General features: G+C 41.6%; 1 protein-coding gene across 4 annotated transcripts in view; it reads right to left on the minus strand.

Annotated features, from left to right (window-relative positions):
* Positions 1-14,600, minus strand: part of ITPK1 (inositol-tetrakisphosphate 1-kinase) — a 256,126-nt gene that overhangs the window by 185,632 nt on the left and 55,894 nt on the right. For 3 of the 4 annotated variants that reach the window (XM_073349514.1, XM_073349511.1, XM_073349512.1), the window contains exon 2: positions 12,693-12,717. The exons of the other annotated variant lie outside the window; for it this stretch is intronic. In XM_073349514.1, the coding sequence (XP_073205615.1) occupies positions 12,693-12,717 (25 nt within the window). The remainder of the gene's footprint in view (positions 1-12,692; positions 12,718-14,600) is intronic. 4 annotated transcript variants of the gene reach the window in all.

Genomic DNA, 14,600 nt, shown 5'->3' on the forward strand with positions numbered 1-14,600 from the left:
ATTGTAAGCAATAAATGTGCACGCCCAACTGATCACTGGATAATGATCATGAATAAAAATATTAACAAAAAGAAAGTATTTTCCAACAATGTGCTAGACCTGATAAAAAAATAAAGATACTGCAAAATAGCAACTAGAGGCAAGAAAAACATCTACAGGACATGTGGAAACTGAATTTTTTCTATCTGTTCTTTAGATATACAATGAAAAGATATTTGTCTTGCCTAAAAAGAGACAGAATGCCAGGAATCCCAAACACAAATTCTCCACCTAAAATGCAGAGTTAAATTGGATGACTACTTCTCCTACTGGAAAAAGTTGCCTTTTTAAAAATACAATGCCCTGTGTAGGAAAAAAAGCATTAAATGTTCAGCTATTCTCATTTTGAGCTACAGTCTGCAGCCCCTCCATGTTTTCTTCAAATCAGAGAGGCACACAGAATCAGATTCAGGAAAGCATCTGTATTCAGGACAGCACTTACGCACGTACTTAGGTTCAACTGAAGTTAGACAAGTGAGAGAGAGTATTTTCCTACACAGGGGGTCAGTTTAACCACATGCTTTAAGACTTTTTCTGAATCATGATCATAGGCAAGTCACAACAGAATCAAGCCCTTAAAAAAGTATGTGAAGTCCAGTTCATTAATTTGCAAGTCATTTTTATGACAGATAGGGAGCTGCTCAGTAATAATTTAAGACTACTGATATGTGATACTGGTATGAATCCTGTAACTGACTTGGTCAGTGAGGTAACATAACTGTGGGGTTTATTAGAATTTCCCATATGAATGACTGCATTATCTAAATTAACAGGGGGCTTTTGAAAGAACAAACAGGAAGGTAACACATTGGTTCACCAGATAAGAACATCTCCGGCACACACTTAGAAGACAGTGGAGTGATCAAAAGAGCTAAGCAGTTTTTGAAGGATGTTCTCCCTGATACTGGAAAGAGAACTGGTTTGTGAGTTAAAGGCAGAGATTGTCATCCAAATCCTACCAGTCTTGGGAGGTGCATAATCTGTTTATACCTACCAGGGTCCTCATGCATAAAATGGGCAGACACCTGATAAACTAGAAAACATGAGTATAATCTGTTTTATTATTTTTAAGATCTCTTTTCTGCATAATGTTTGTTTTAAATAAATAATATTGCTCTAAAAAGGCTGTATGGTCATTGGGTTCCTCTGTCATTGCTCCCAAAGGGATCAGAAGAGCAAGGTTTGAGCCTAAATCAGACTTGCTGAGATAATCCCAATGAGCACCAGAAGACCTGCAGCCCAAGGCCTGGCCTGAGAGCGGGAGAATCACATGATTCCACCCTGAAGCAGGTGACAAAGGCTTGAGGGGGCAGAGCCCAGAGGAATCAGAGGTGCAGTTAGCCTGGTACCTGTGACAAGTTTATGTCCCCACCTTTCCAAATGCAAGCATAAGGGTTAAAATAGGGAGTTCTGGGCTGACAACTACACACACAAATACACTGCAACAGTTGCACGTATGCTTCACTGCAAACCACAGATTACAAAGTTAAAAAAAAGAGGGAAAAAAAGCATTTCCTGAGTTACAAGTCCCTAGGCTCACTTCATTTGCTCTGCCTTGGAGACCCTATCACGATTAGGGCCCTGAGAAAATCATGGATTTTTTTTTTTTTTTAAATCAGACAGTGTCATGGGTAAAGTGGCAGTTTTCATGAGACGTGCACAGCATGCAGTCAACGAAAGGTCACTGCTGCATTCCTTTGCACAAAACCAGCCGCTGAGTCCTGCCCAGCCTCAAACTGCTGCAATTTACTCCAGAGGCTGCAGACTTTTTCCTCCCTCTCTTCCTTTCTCCTGCTCAGTTCCCACCTTCCAAGCTCACTCACCAAAACACGAGACCGGCACATGTGAATGCCCAGTGCCACCTCCCCGCTGTCGGAAAAATTGTATCACTGAAATTGATGAAATTGCGATTTTCTCAGGCTCCTAGTCATATGTCCACACCCAGAACGGCAAAACCATTTCAGACTTCTGATGCAGTCAAACATGGTCAACAGCCTTTTGGGCAAAAACTAAGCAGAAGAGAAGAGAAGAGAAAAGCATCCAAGTGCCCTAGGTGCCTCTGATACACTTCCATAGCACTTTGCCGCCAAGGATCTCAAAGCATTATGTTTACATAACCTTAATCATGCAATGCTATCTTCATTTTAGAGATGGGGAAACTGAGGCACAGAAGTTAAATGACTTGCCCAAGGCCATGCAGGGAGTCCGTAGCAAAGCCAGGGCTGAAATCTTGGCTCTATTAAAGTCAAAGGGAGTTTTGCCATTGATTTTAATGGGGCCAGGATTTTATCCCAGGTTTTCTGACTCTCAGACCTGTGCCCTATCCATTAGGGCCACACGGCCACTCCTCACAATCTCAAATCTCCATGTGTCAAAGTAGCATAAGATAAAATCTAAATGCTCCTCATTGCATATGGTTACAGGTTACTGAATTTTGGCAAGATTTTTAGCAGTGCCTAACTCCTGTTTTCAAAAATAATTTAGGAGCCAAAACCTCATTGAAAGTCAATAGAATTTAAGTAATTTAAGTGCTTAGGTAGATTTTGCAGGCTTGAAGAAGACAGGTGCTTTTGAAAATTTTACCTAACTATACAGTAATTCATACCCTTTAGATAAAATGCAGCAGATATAGCTGCAATTTTAAAAAGGTCAATACCTTGGAGAGATTTATTTTTTTAAATATACTGTGAGACCCAGACCAGTGGGGTACAGGAGTCTGGTCCTGTTGGGATCCACTGCTAAAGGACCCTCCCCCAGCCTAAGACTACTGATATGTGATACTGGTATGAATGCTGTAACTGACTTGGTCAGTGAGGTAACATAACTATGGGGATTATTAGAATTTCCCATATGAATGACTGCATTATCTAAATTAACAGGGGGCTTTTGAAAGAACAAACAGGAAGGTAACACATTGGTTCACGAGATAAGAACATCTCCGGGATTCCAAATAATTGCGGGGGACAACGAAGGAGATAACAGGAACGGGAGTGAGGTCACAGGGCTAAATGAAGGGGACCTGACAGGGACAATGAGCAGAGAACCCCAGACAGCACCCACTGCTCCTCAAAGGTGTCAAGGAAGCCAGCAGATGCCACCCAGAGGAACTCTGCCCAGATGTGTGAATGGACTGAGGAGCAGAAATAGGCCCCACAGTCGCAGGAAACCCCATCGTCCAACCTCCTCTCCCTGGTTTTGCAGATGGCCATTTTGGCCAGGACTAGGAGGAGGTTGACAAGGAGGTCCCATGCATTTTTTTGGGGCCACGGATAGAGAGTGTGTGGATGAACAGGTGAGGGGAAAAGTGCAACCAAAAACATAACATGATGTCCAAGAGGAGCCGGAACAGGGGCTGCAACCTGGCACACTACAGATATACATTCGCCAGGGTCTCCCTCACACCACAAAAGGAGCGGGTGTCAGGGAGGGGAGTGAACCATGCCAAGTACATGCCCGTGCTCATGGCTCCGTGAAGGAGCCAGCTGCTGACATCCCTGGTGGGCCTTGGGACCAGGGTGGAATATAGGCTGGCCCACTGGGGTTCCTCACTCTCCAGAGGTGGCAGGATGCCTCGCCACTTCATGTCAGGGCAGGACGCAAGGGTGAGGATGTGAAGGGTGTGGAGCACGAGCATGTACAGATGTTTCCTTGGCGCGGTCCGGAACTGAACCAGCTGCAACTGAACTCATGCAGCTGGCTCACGGTAAAGGGGCGGGATGGCCGGGAAGGTCCACGGGGCAGGAGCCCAAGGAGTCTGGTAGAAGGCAAATATACTGGCCATTGGATGAATAGTTTTCTGTTCCCTGAGTGACCAGAGCAGGGGCTGCGCTAGAGCAATCAGGAACCTGCTAGAACCAATTAAGACAGGCAAGCTAATTAAGACACCTGGAGCCAATTAAGAACATACTAGAATCGGTTTTGGCAGGCTAACCAGGACACCCGGTTTAAAAAGGACCTCCCATCAGTTAGTGGAGGGCATGCAAGGAGCAGGGAGTGAGAAGGTGTGCTGCTGGAGGACTGAAGAGTACAAGCATGATCAGGCTTCAGGAGGAAGATGCTGCAGTGAGGATAAAGAAGGTGCTGGGGGGGAGGCCATGGGGAAGTAGCCCAGGGAGTTGTAGTTGTCATGCAGCTGATACAGGAGACATTGTAGATAACTGTTATCCACAGGGCCCTGGGCTAGAACCCAGTGTAGAGGGCAGGCCTGGGTTCCCCACGTCCCCCCAACTCCTGATCAGACACAGGAGGAGTTGACCTGGTCTGTGAGCAACAGCAGAAGGGAAAGGGATCTGGCCTGTCCCCGACCCACTAGGTGGGACACAGAGACTGTGGGGATTGTTCTCCGTTTCCCCCATGTTGGTCAATGATGAGGTTAGCTGAGTGAAGGCAGGTTTGAGCCTCTAGCAGAAGCAGCCAAACTGAGGGCTGCCGTGAACCTCTGTCACAATACATTTAACTTGTCTTCTTAATTGCTACACTACAGTGTGGAGTATTTTATCTTTTTTCTCTTTATTTTTCCCTACAAATATATATTTATGCAGGTGTTCTGAATGGAGCAGAAAGAAATATGTTTGATTTTGCTTTTAAGTCCAATTTGCAGGATATAATATCCCATCATGTCCAAACCTCCCTCTCTTTCTCTCTCCGTGCATGCACTAGAATCTGCAATTCCTACCACCTCAGCAAATAGTGCTTTGCAGTTAGTGACACAGAACCAGATGAAGGAGACCATCACATTGCCTTACCCCTAGGAAAAAAAAAAAGCTAGAATTTTGTTTAGGTGGTTTTTTTTGTTTGTTTGTTTTTAATACTTATTTCTGGGGGATAGAGTTGTGGATTTTTGAAAAAAATTCCATACAGTACTTTTGGAAGAGAATTTTGGAAGACACTCCCACATCTTAACTTTACAGTATTTATACAGTAAATCAAAATGTAACCTTAAGAAGTTACCAGAATCTCTTTTAATGTTCAATTTAACACCTGTAACGTCTAATCCCACATGTCAAAACATCTGAAAATTACCTGCAAAAGTCAGAGGGATTTTGAGGGCTTTGTACTAGCTTTTCCTAAAGACGCACCAAGGTCACAGTTGAATGCCATACCCAGGGGAATGTGCACTTTATTGAGATGCTGGCACGCAAATGAAAATAAACGTTATTCTTCCAGCGAGCCAACTCTCCAACATCTCAGCGACTCTGCTTGCTTTGGAAGCTCTCCAGTCCCATCTTTCTGTATATGTTATTGGATATGTATTTTATAAGCACCCTTCTTTTGGTTATATTTTGCTGTTCCTAACTTATTCCATTTCATACTTCATGTGAAAATAAACCTCTCAACATTTCAAGAAAACAACTGTTCCCTGGCAACAATTAGTGGAAACTGTTGTCATCAGTATTTTACTTTGATTCAAGATAAAAACCTCAGTTCTCTTTCACGGATTTCAGCAAAGCCAACTGTTTAAAGGACAGTTTTCCACTCAAAAATAAGAGATTTGAAATATCTGAATTCCCAGAGTTGTGTGGGAAAGGAAAAACAAAGCAGCAACCTACACCATTCTGACTACTACAGTCAACTGTTCCACATTAAAAAACATTTTATCTTCCAGGTACCATTGTTACTTTATTTAAAAGTAAACAAAAAACAAACAAAAAAAAACACATCAGAGCTCGGAATTCAACAACTAATCCCAGTTTTGAAGACAAGCAACTTCAATGTCTTACCAAGACAACGCGTGCTAATGTTAATTAGGCACCAAAAAAATACTTATAAATCTTCATTTTAAAAATAGAAAAATATGAATTACATCTCCAGGAAAGGTTGAATGAGGTAGATACTTAAGTGGGCTTTGAAGTGCCCCAAACTTTGCAATACAAAAGCTAACCAGGCAATCTGTCAGGGGCCTAAGGGCTTCAGCTAATTAATACTTATTTGCATAATTTGAAACAAAAATAAATGTAAGCCATCCTCAGATATCCTTGTGAGGATTCCCCTTTATAAAAATGTGCATCTCTCTAATTTTAGAGAGCTTTTGCAAAACAAGGTATTGTTACCCCCCACGACCTCAGGCCAGGCAGCCAAGCTGATAGAAGCAAGAGGCCACGTTACTAGTTAAACTAATACAGGCAACTTAAATTGGATGCCAGGGTGGATAAAAATCAATGATTTTTTAAAAAAATTTTAAAAAATCAGATTTTTATTTAAAATATTTTTCCCCCTCAAAAAGCATTTTATCAAAAAAATCCGATCTAAAGATAGTTTTAATTAAGATACAGTATAGCTCAAAGATATCTCATCATGCAATAGGGATTATAAATTCTAATTCTATAGTATGAGAGAATATATTCATGTAATGTTTAAGAAAAGTTTTGTAAATGAGTTCCAATAGTCCATGGATTAGGACCCAATTTTATGGGGTTCCAGAAGCTTCTGTATAGATTATTTAGGTTAATCTTTCTATCTACCCAATGGGACTCAGTGCTCAGTCTAGAAGATACCATCAGAAATGCTTAGCTTTGCAGTTCTCAAACTGTGGATTTGTGTCTCCAGAGAGAACATGCTTGTTAACAGCAAAAAAAAAATTAAATAAAAAATATATAGAGGTGAGAAATAACAGACCTCAACTCTGTTGTCCCTCTGCAAATTTGTGTACACAGAGTCAATCCCTTACCTCTCTCAAAGTGCAAAGTTTCAAAAAGTTCAATGAATAGAAGATTGTTGGGGGTGGAATAGATCTGGACAAGCAGAAGAAGTCTGGAGACAAATGTGAGAAGCGAGGGACATATGCTTGTTTTGTTATAATATTATATGTTTGCTGTTGAAGAAAAAAATCCAGAATACTTAACATTGTTATTTTAGTTAAATAAAACCATTTAAATGTCTGTCTGGTGATATTCTCCTCCTAATACAGCAAGAAAATCCTCCAAACATTAATGATTAACCTGTTGAATTGGAGATAGTTCACCTCCCAATGACTTCATAAATATCTGCTTCAATTACCTTTGGTAAATAAAATAACCAAACAATCATTCATTTTCTGATATAGCTGTAAAACTGTAAAACTAATCTGAAAAGTTTTCAAAATAAATCACTGTTTAAAAATGTATAGCGTGTACCTTTTCAAAATGAAACCTACATCTATCTCTGAGTTGTGAAGAATATGTATTAAGGTTATAACAACCAACAAAAATGTACTTTTATGTAGAAAACCATGATTAAATCGAATCTTCCTGACTAGTGATTTAAATCATGATTTTAATCAATTTGATTTAAATAAAATCTACCCTGTTGGACACCAAATTTTGTTTAAAACCCAAGTCCCAAATAAATGTTACATTTTTAAAATTCCAATTAAAACAGCTGGCATTAGATTCCATCACCAGGACACTGGATATCAATTCAATGTTTTATATGCTGAATATTTTATAAATATACAGAGAAATTTCATGCCTTAAACACAATGAAAAAAAGTAAAGGAGAAGTTCCCCTACTTGTGATTTTTGAAGTCCTTGGCTGGAATCCCCTACGTTTGTATCACAGTTACAACACCTTGAGTGGACATGCAACTGCTGTACCAGGCGTTTTCCAAGCAGTGGTTAGAACAGGTTAAATGAGGTCTTCAGCTAAAGTCCAGCTCCACCAATGCAATCTCTTTACATAGGAAAAAAACCACAAGTATTGTAGCTGCCCTGGTTCTGCTGGCCCTCTTAACCTCATCCCATCACACAGCATCCAAAAGCCCCTGCTCCCAGGAACAAGTGCTAGGCGCTATGCTACTGGTGCTTCCAGAGTGCCAGCACATACTGCTCCGTCTGCAGTTGTCAGGTGCACTGTGTATTGATGTGCCAATGCAATGTTGGCAAGTCGCTGAAACAGACTTCCTGTGTGACCTTGGGCAAGTCACGCAGCCTCCCTGTGCCTCAGATCCTCATCTGTAAAATGCGGAGAGTAGCACTTCCCTGCCTTACGGGGATGTTTTGAGTATAACTACATTAAAGACTGTGAGGCACTCAGCTACTCCAGCTATGCAGGCCAGTCAGTACCTCAGACAGACAGATTAAATTGCTGCAAGGGGAAGAGATGCAACAAACTATTTTACACAGTTAGTTAGTGTCCTTATTTAAAAAGATGTACACTGAATTATGTTTTCTGGCGTCAATCTGTAGCTACTTTACTGAGTTGGGTTCAAGCTGCAAAGTCCAGATCCAGATCTGAAATTACTCACCATTTGGAGGATTTGGTATCCAGGGTTTTGTATCTGTCCACTAGCCTGACAGGAACCAGCTAAAGAGTTCAGATCCAAAGCTCCCATATGTTTGTGTGCAAAGTTTAGGGTCTGGCTGCTCTATAGAACCTTACACTGAGGGTCTTTTGCCATGCCAATTTTTAAGCCAAATAGCTTAGTGGATTTCATTTAACAGCATTAAGTAATACCACTGCCTGTTTCAACTCTAATGCATTGAGTTCATAAATAAAAACTCATGTGGGTTTTCATTTATCCATGTTTCAAATGCACCTATTACATTTCATTTTGTCAGTCTTGGATTCGGGTATTTTTGTTTTTATAAATGCCTAGTACAAAAGTAATGTTTTACCAGTGGGTGGAAGAGGATGCTTACTTAACCTACCATTAGCATTCCTTGCCGTACACCAGTTCATTTTCACAAATACATTTGCTTGCTGACTTTCCAAGAACTTGGAACTCTACACCTACAGCCTGAAGTCTCAGGCAAAAGTCAGAAACGTAGGCTGGCCTTAACATCAAATTCAGTAGCAAAGTCTAACCATCATCCAAGAGTAGCTCACCACCAATATATAGGTAGAAATTAACTGTAAGGAAAATGAAGTTGAGGCTTTCATTAGCACGAGTGAAAGGAAAAGGGTCACCTTATCTTCTCACAGAGAAGAGAAATAGGAAAACATATCGGCACTCACCGGAAAATTTCCTTTCTTTTATTAGGAAGATCCATGGATCTTCCTCACCTTGGGCAACATTTTAGGAATTGAGACAAAGATTTGGTGTCTGTTCACACAAATCACCACATGCCTGTTTAGTACTCTACTGCAGTACTAGCCATCCTGTTGAATCCAACCGGTTAACAGCAAATTCCTTTTACTGACTCTTTGGCTATGCTGTGTATACACACGCCACACTAAATGTATTCAGAAATCAGTGGCAACATTTCTGATCTTGTGCAAATAGGAACACAGATGCAAGAGTCTGTGTATTTTTGTGCGTCAAGTTGTTTGTTTATTGTCAAGAACATGAGGTGGCTTACTTTGGGACAGCTCACAATAGGAGCTATTCCTGGAAAGCAAAGAAGTCCTGCTGTTTTAAGGAAAACAACACTACTGCCAAATGAACGTTGTCCAGCAGATCAAATACCAAAACCATCATTCCTCATCTACGAACAGAGCTGAGAAAGCACATCATGTAGGCAATGGAGGTTTTCTGGGGGTCTGGTATGAAAAGAATATACAGGTTTCTGGTTACATCTCTATGCACAGAAAGTTTGCATTTGGGAGGGGGGGGATATGTGCAGAATAGCTTGGTTTGGTTTGGTAGCAGGGAGGTGGCATCTAAAGTGCTGTCAGCAGTAAGATTTATCAGGACACCCTTAGCTACGGGGTAAATTCTTTACTAAGAGATGGAAGAAAATACTCAACACTGCAGAGGAACTGTGATGGGGTCTACAAACCACACACTGGGCAACAAGGGGTTAAGGGATTTTGGGCCCAGACAGCCCTGCCCCACCACACCTGCAGCAAATGCTCCATCTGGTGAAGGAATTAGAAGACAGGGAAACAGCTCATTTTGGCAGTGGAGCTGGAAGTGAGCAGACCTGCAGCCCACAGTTACAGCAGCACAGAGCAGAGGGAAGCCTAAAGTCTTGGACATAGCTGCCCAAAGGGACCCTCCCTAAGGGAAAGGAAGACCACCTTAGAGAGAAGTATCCCCCTCTTCTCCGCCTGTGGACCCTGGTAACCCCCTCTTACTTATTTGATTTGGACTTCCCCAAGAGAGGAAAGCCTTGGACTAAGCTGACTGGAGAGAGGGGGAAAGAAGGGCAGCCTTGATGTCAGTTGCCAGACCACTGGTAGCTCAAAGGATGGAGTGGGAGGGACTGGGTTCCCCTCCCTGCCAGTCACAGGTTGCGGCCTTGACCACTAGGCTATGCTTCCCAAGCAAATCCCGAGTGAGGGCTATTACAGGAAGGTAAGCCTCAGATCTCATGAAACTTTAACAATGCAACCACAGAAGCATGTTCCTCCCTTGCTGCTGGGCAGGCGGGGGGGGGGGGGGGGGAAGGGAATAAGATAATTGTCTTTCAACAGCTTTTAATCAAGTAAAGGTTACTGATTACCCACCTGTCCTCTAGGCATAGCTGTTAGGGGCAGATCTCTCAAAGTCAAGATCCCCAGGCAGCCCGTACAATGCTGTGAGGTTTGATTCCATAAGGTATCTTTTCACTGAGTCCTCACCAAGTTCTCGCCAAACATTTCCAAACTTTCTCTGCTTAAAAAAGGTCTTTTCCACTTGGTTTGTGTCTAGTTGGTGAACAGACATTAAACCACACTTAATTACAGAGTCCTCCATTCAATAATTGAACTCTGCCTGTGAGCCCTGCATGCTACATTACTATAATGGAGACTCACCCAATCATCATAATATAAGCACAGGACCTTAACCCAGGGAAGTAAAAAGGATCTTCCCCTCTTCTCAGCCAGTAGGGGCTGCGCTGAGTTAGTCTCATATGGCTGTCTCATCACTTTAACAAACAGTGCAGCATTTAGAAACCCAATGAAATATATCCAGGCCCATTGTCAGCAATTATTATTAATGTTATAATAATGATCATCATTATCATAAGATGCAGGCTAATACTCATCTTCTCTAGAATGTAAAGCTGATAAATACTACCAGCATCTCAAAAGGCAGAGATCTGGAGAGTCTAAACAAACAGCAAACAAATGAACAATGCGCTGTTCAGCTCCTGACAGTAGCTGGCAAAGGGAAGGAGGATGATCTTGTGGCTGTAGCATGCTAGAGGAGTAAGGATAAATACAGCTGGACATTAAGGCAGATTCTCTCTTTTCTTGTAATGCTGTCAAGCAGCTGATCTTCACAAGAATATGCTCATACACCTTAAAGGAACACTCCCAAATTTAGTGTTGTCAAACTGACTTTTTTTAAAATGTATTTTTTCTGAGAGAGGAGTCTTTAAATAGCATGATCTGATTTTTTAAAGAGATTTTATTCATGCTCGTAAGGATTTTTTATGCACCCCTGCTGATGTTTAGAAAGATCTTTCAAGCAGAAAGAAGGGCAACACCAAACAACCTCAGCTCACACCCCATCCTTCTTTCTCGGTGTACACAATGTCAGCTGTGCTGCTGTTACTGATGAACTCCCTCTTCCAGCACCTGAGGAGCATGCGAGCAAAGTTCTCACTTTAGTGCAGGGCAAGAGTGCAACTGACCAGCAACAAAAGAGCGACAATGATAGAAGGTACTGTAGAATGCACAAGATAAAATGGGAACAAAGCCTGTATCCTGATCTCTTTCGGTTACCGCGCTCTAAGGGGTTACATGGCACAACAAAAGCATCAGATAGAAATGTAAGAGACAAGGTGGGGGAGGTAATACCTTTTACTGTACCAACTTCTGTTCGTGAGAGAAATGATTTTTTGAGCTTACAATGTCCCTTTAACCAGTGCCTGAAGTGGGTGGGATCACAGACATGGCCAAAAAAAACACCTGTTTTTTAATCAAGCTGGGCTCCTGAGTGGCACATTTTCAGTCTCCTCTTCCCTTTATGAAGGACTTTGGAAGTTGTTTTGTCAGGTTATGTTGGACCATCACTAGAGTTAGTATGTTAAAATTTAAAAATATCTCAACTAGTTATTGTCTCAATAGAAGTCTCTCTCCTCATTTAAAAACCAATAGTAGTAAATAGGTAAATAGCTTCTCAAGCTAAAAACTGAATGTGATTATTATAAAATAAATATATACACGAAATTGTGAATTGTCTGTATCCAGCACATACAAATTTATTTCAGCTCAGATGACAGAACCCCACCTGTTTTCAGACCACTTTAAGCACTGCTTTTACCAATAGCACAGTGGAAATAGAGCCATCCAGACTTAGCAAACAGGAAGAAAATCCAGCCACCCCTCAAGACCATCAGTAGATGGGCCAATACCAAATTAAGCGATAGTTTTGTCTCCTTCCTGTCCATTGGGTTGCAAGAATATTCTCTGCATAATGGACTAACTTCTTTACAAGTTTCTTACAAACAGGCAGCTCTTCTTTCCCTTAAGCCTTATTGTACTTAAATGCAATAAACACAGATTACACCACCTAATCATAACCAGTGTTATTGACTCTTACTAGTTGATACAGAAAAGAAAAGCCTAACCATTGGCCACAAGATTGGATAGGGTCTACCATACACACTTAGCAGCATCAGACTTGCTTTTCCCAGAGTGAATGTTTGAAATAATAAGGGAATGAAACAAGAAAAAGATTGACGGAATGGAAAAAAAATGAAGACCAATTGTTGGTGACGTGCCAGAGATTTAGTAGTTTTCTTTGTAAAGTGAGAGAAGAAGCATTTTGCTTTTTATACAGAAAAGTTAAAATAATCTTTACTCACCTGTATGACTTCTATCCCTCTTTTCCTGGAAAAAAAGAAAAGGACAAAGGGTTATGTTAGTAAATGATGAATAGTAACAGAATTCAAATACTCAAAGAAATGCATTGTTTGATATTAGAACATTAAAGAAAAACCCTACGTTACAGTACTTAAGCCAATTCCAGGCCCCAATTCAGAAAAGCACATGCTTAAGTGCTGTCTTGAATAGGGACTAACTTCAGCACATGCTTAAGCATCATCCTGAATTGGGGCCTGGGAGGTGAGGTGGAAGATTATGCAAATTATATATCAGTGAATGGTCATAAGGGATGTTATACTGATGTAATTTATAAGCTACCAGGCAAAGGAAGCATAAGAGGTTCATGTTAAAGCAGGGAACTTGCTATTTTTAGTTCCTTTTCCCTGCTATCCCTTTCTCCTCACCCTTTAATGTAATTCTCACACTGTGGTACTACTGTCAACTACAGAATGGGTCAAATTCAGAGGTGACATGTAAGGGGATGTAAGTTTATCAGTCAGCAGGTGCAAGTTTAAGATGCTGCATTTTATTCTATCTTATTCGCGTCCTTCTACCATGCCCATCACCCTGGTACCTGACCACCTTCCACAGTCAAGCATCTACATGGAGATTTACATCAGTCAATTTTCCTCTTTTCAACCCCTTGTGGGCAAGAATAGGCTGAGAATTACCTAAGGGATTTTTAAGCTGTCCTAGAAATGTTAACAGGTTACAAGAGTTGCTGTCAATGGTGTGATCCAAAAAGTGGCCAGATCTGAGGCCATTCCTAATTCCTGCTGGAGTGAACTGCAAAGTCTTGGACTCATTAGGAAGCTCTGTGCCCTGCATATATAGCTCCATCCTTAAGGTTAATAGTTGCATCATGACTAAAAAAATGGGGCTGGCCAGGTCAGTCAGAGTGCCAGAGGTTGAGGAAGTCCATTAGAGGTACACCAACATAGCTAGAAGTTGCAAGTTAGGCTCACCCCAAAGTTGGCCCGTCATCTCTGGTGGCTCTGGCAAGGCAGCCTATATGTACACAGCCAGACAGGCTTCCTTTATTACATCCAACAAGCTGACACCACACTAAACTACGAGTAGAAATCCGTGCCCGCTCCATGACACTTTCCCCTCTATATGCAGGCCGTTTAAATGCAGAGCAATTTTCCCCCTCAGACTCAAAGAGAGAATTTAATTTAGTGAGCCAGTTCTTCAGAAGAGGCATTAGACCAGGATTCCTTTTACTTGCCTCTGCTAACTCCCCAGGTAGAAGTGAAAGATCCTTTGGCACAAGGAGGAAAAGGAAAACAAGAGTGAGTAACTCTGGCCAACATTCCCCTGCTGAATAAAACAGCAGTAGAGTCCATGGCTCTGTGTGTGGGTGGGGGGGAACAGCTGCTGACTGCATAAGTGGCTGCTCCCGTTGTCTACCCAACCCAGAGTCTCGTTCTTCTGGAAGACAAGGAGGAGGAGAGACAAGCGATACAAATGGCTTCCTTCTCCTACCTCAAACTCTGGGAATCACACAGAGCTATGGGAAGCTTCCCTTATTTGTACACCTAGGCCACCCAGAGCTTGCTGCTCAGCAAGGACATTAAAATAGAAATAAATGAGGTAAAATCAAATAGAGAATCGGACAATCTCCAACTTCTTTTGTAGCCAGCAAGTTCCAGCTATTTTAAACACAATATTATTCAGCGAGCGATACAGGACACATACACATTGCCCATGGCATGGCAATTTGCTGCAGATTAACACACAGCAAATGACGTTAACCAAACAGCTATTTCTAGTGTGGCTATGGAGAAAATATGATTTAGCAAAGAAAAAGTTAGTGACCAAATTTTACAATAACAGGTAGCAAGAAAAAGGAATTTAATGGCCAGGGAGAGGTTTAGAAAACAATGGCT

The sequence above is a fragment of the Lepidochelys kempii genome, chromosome 6 (genome assembly GCF_965140265.1).
Source record: "Lepidochelys kempii isolate rLepKem1 chromosome 6, rLepKem1.hap2, whole genome shotgun sequence".
NCBI lineage: Eukaryota > Metazoa > Chordata > Testudines > Cheloniidae > Lepidochelys > Lepidochelys kempii.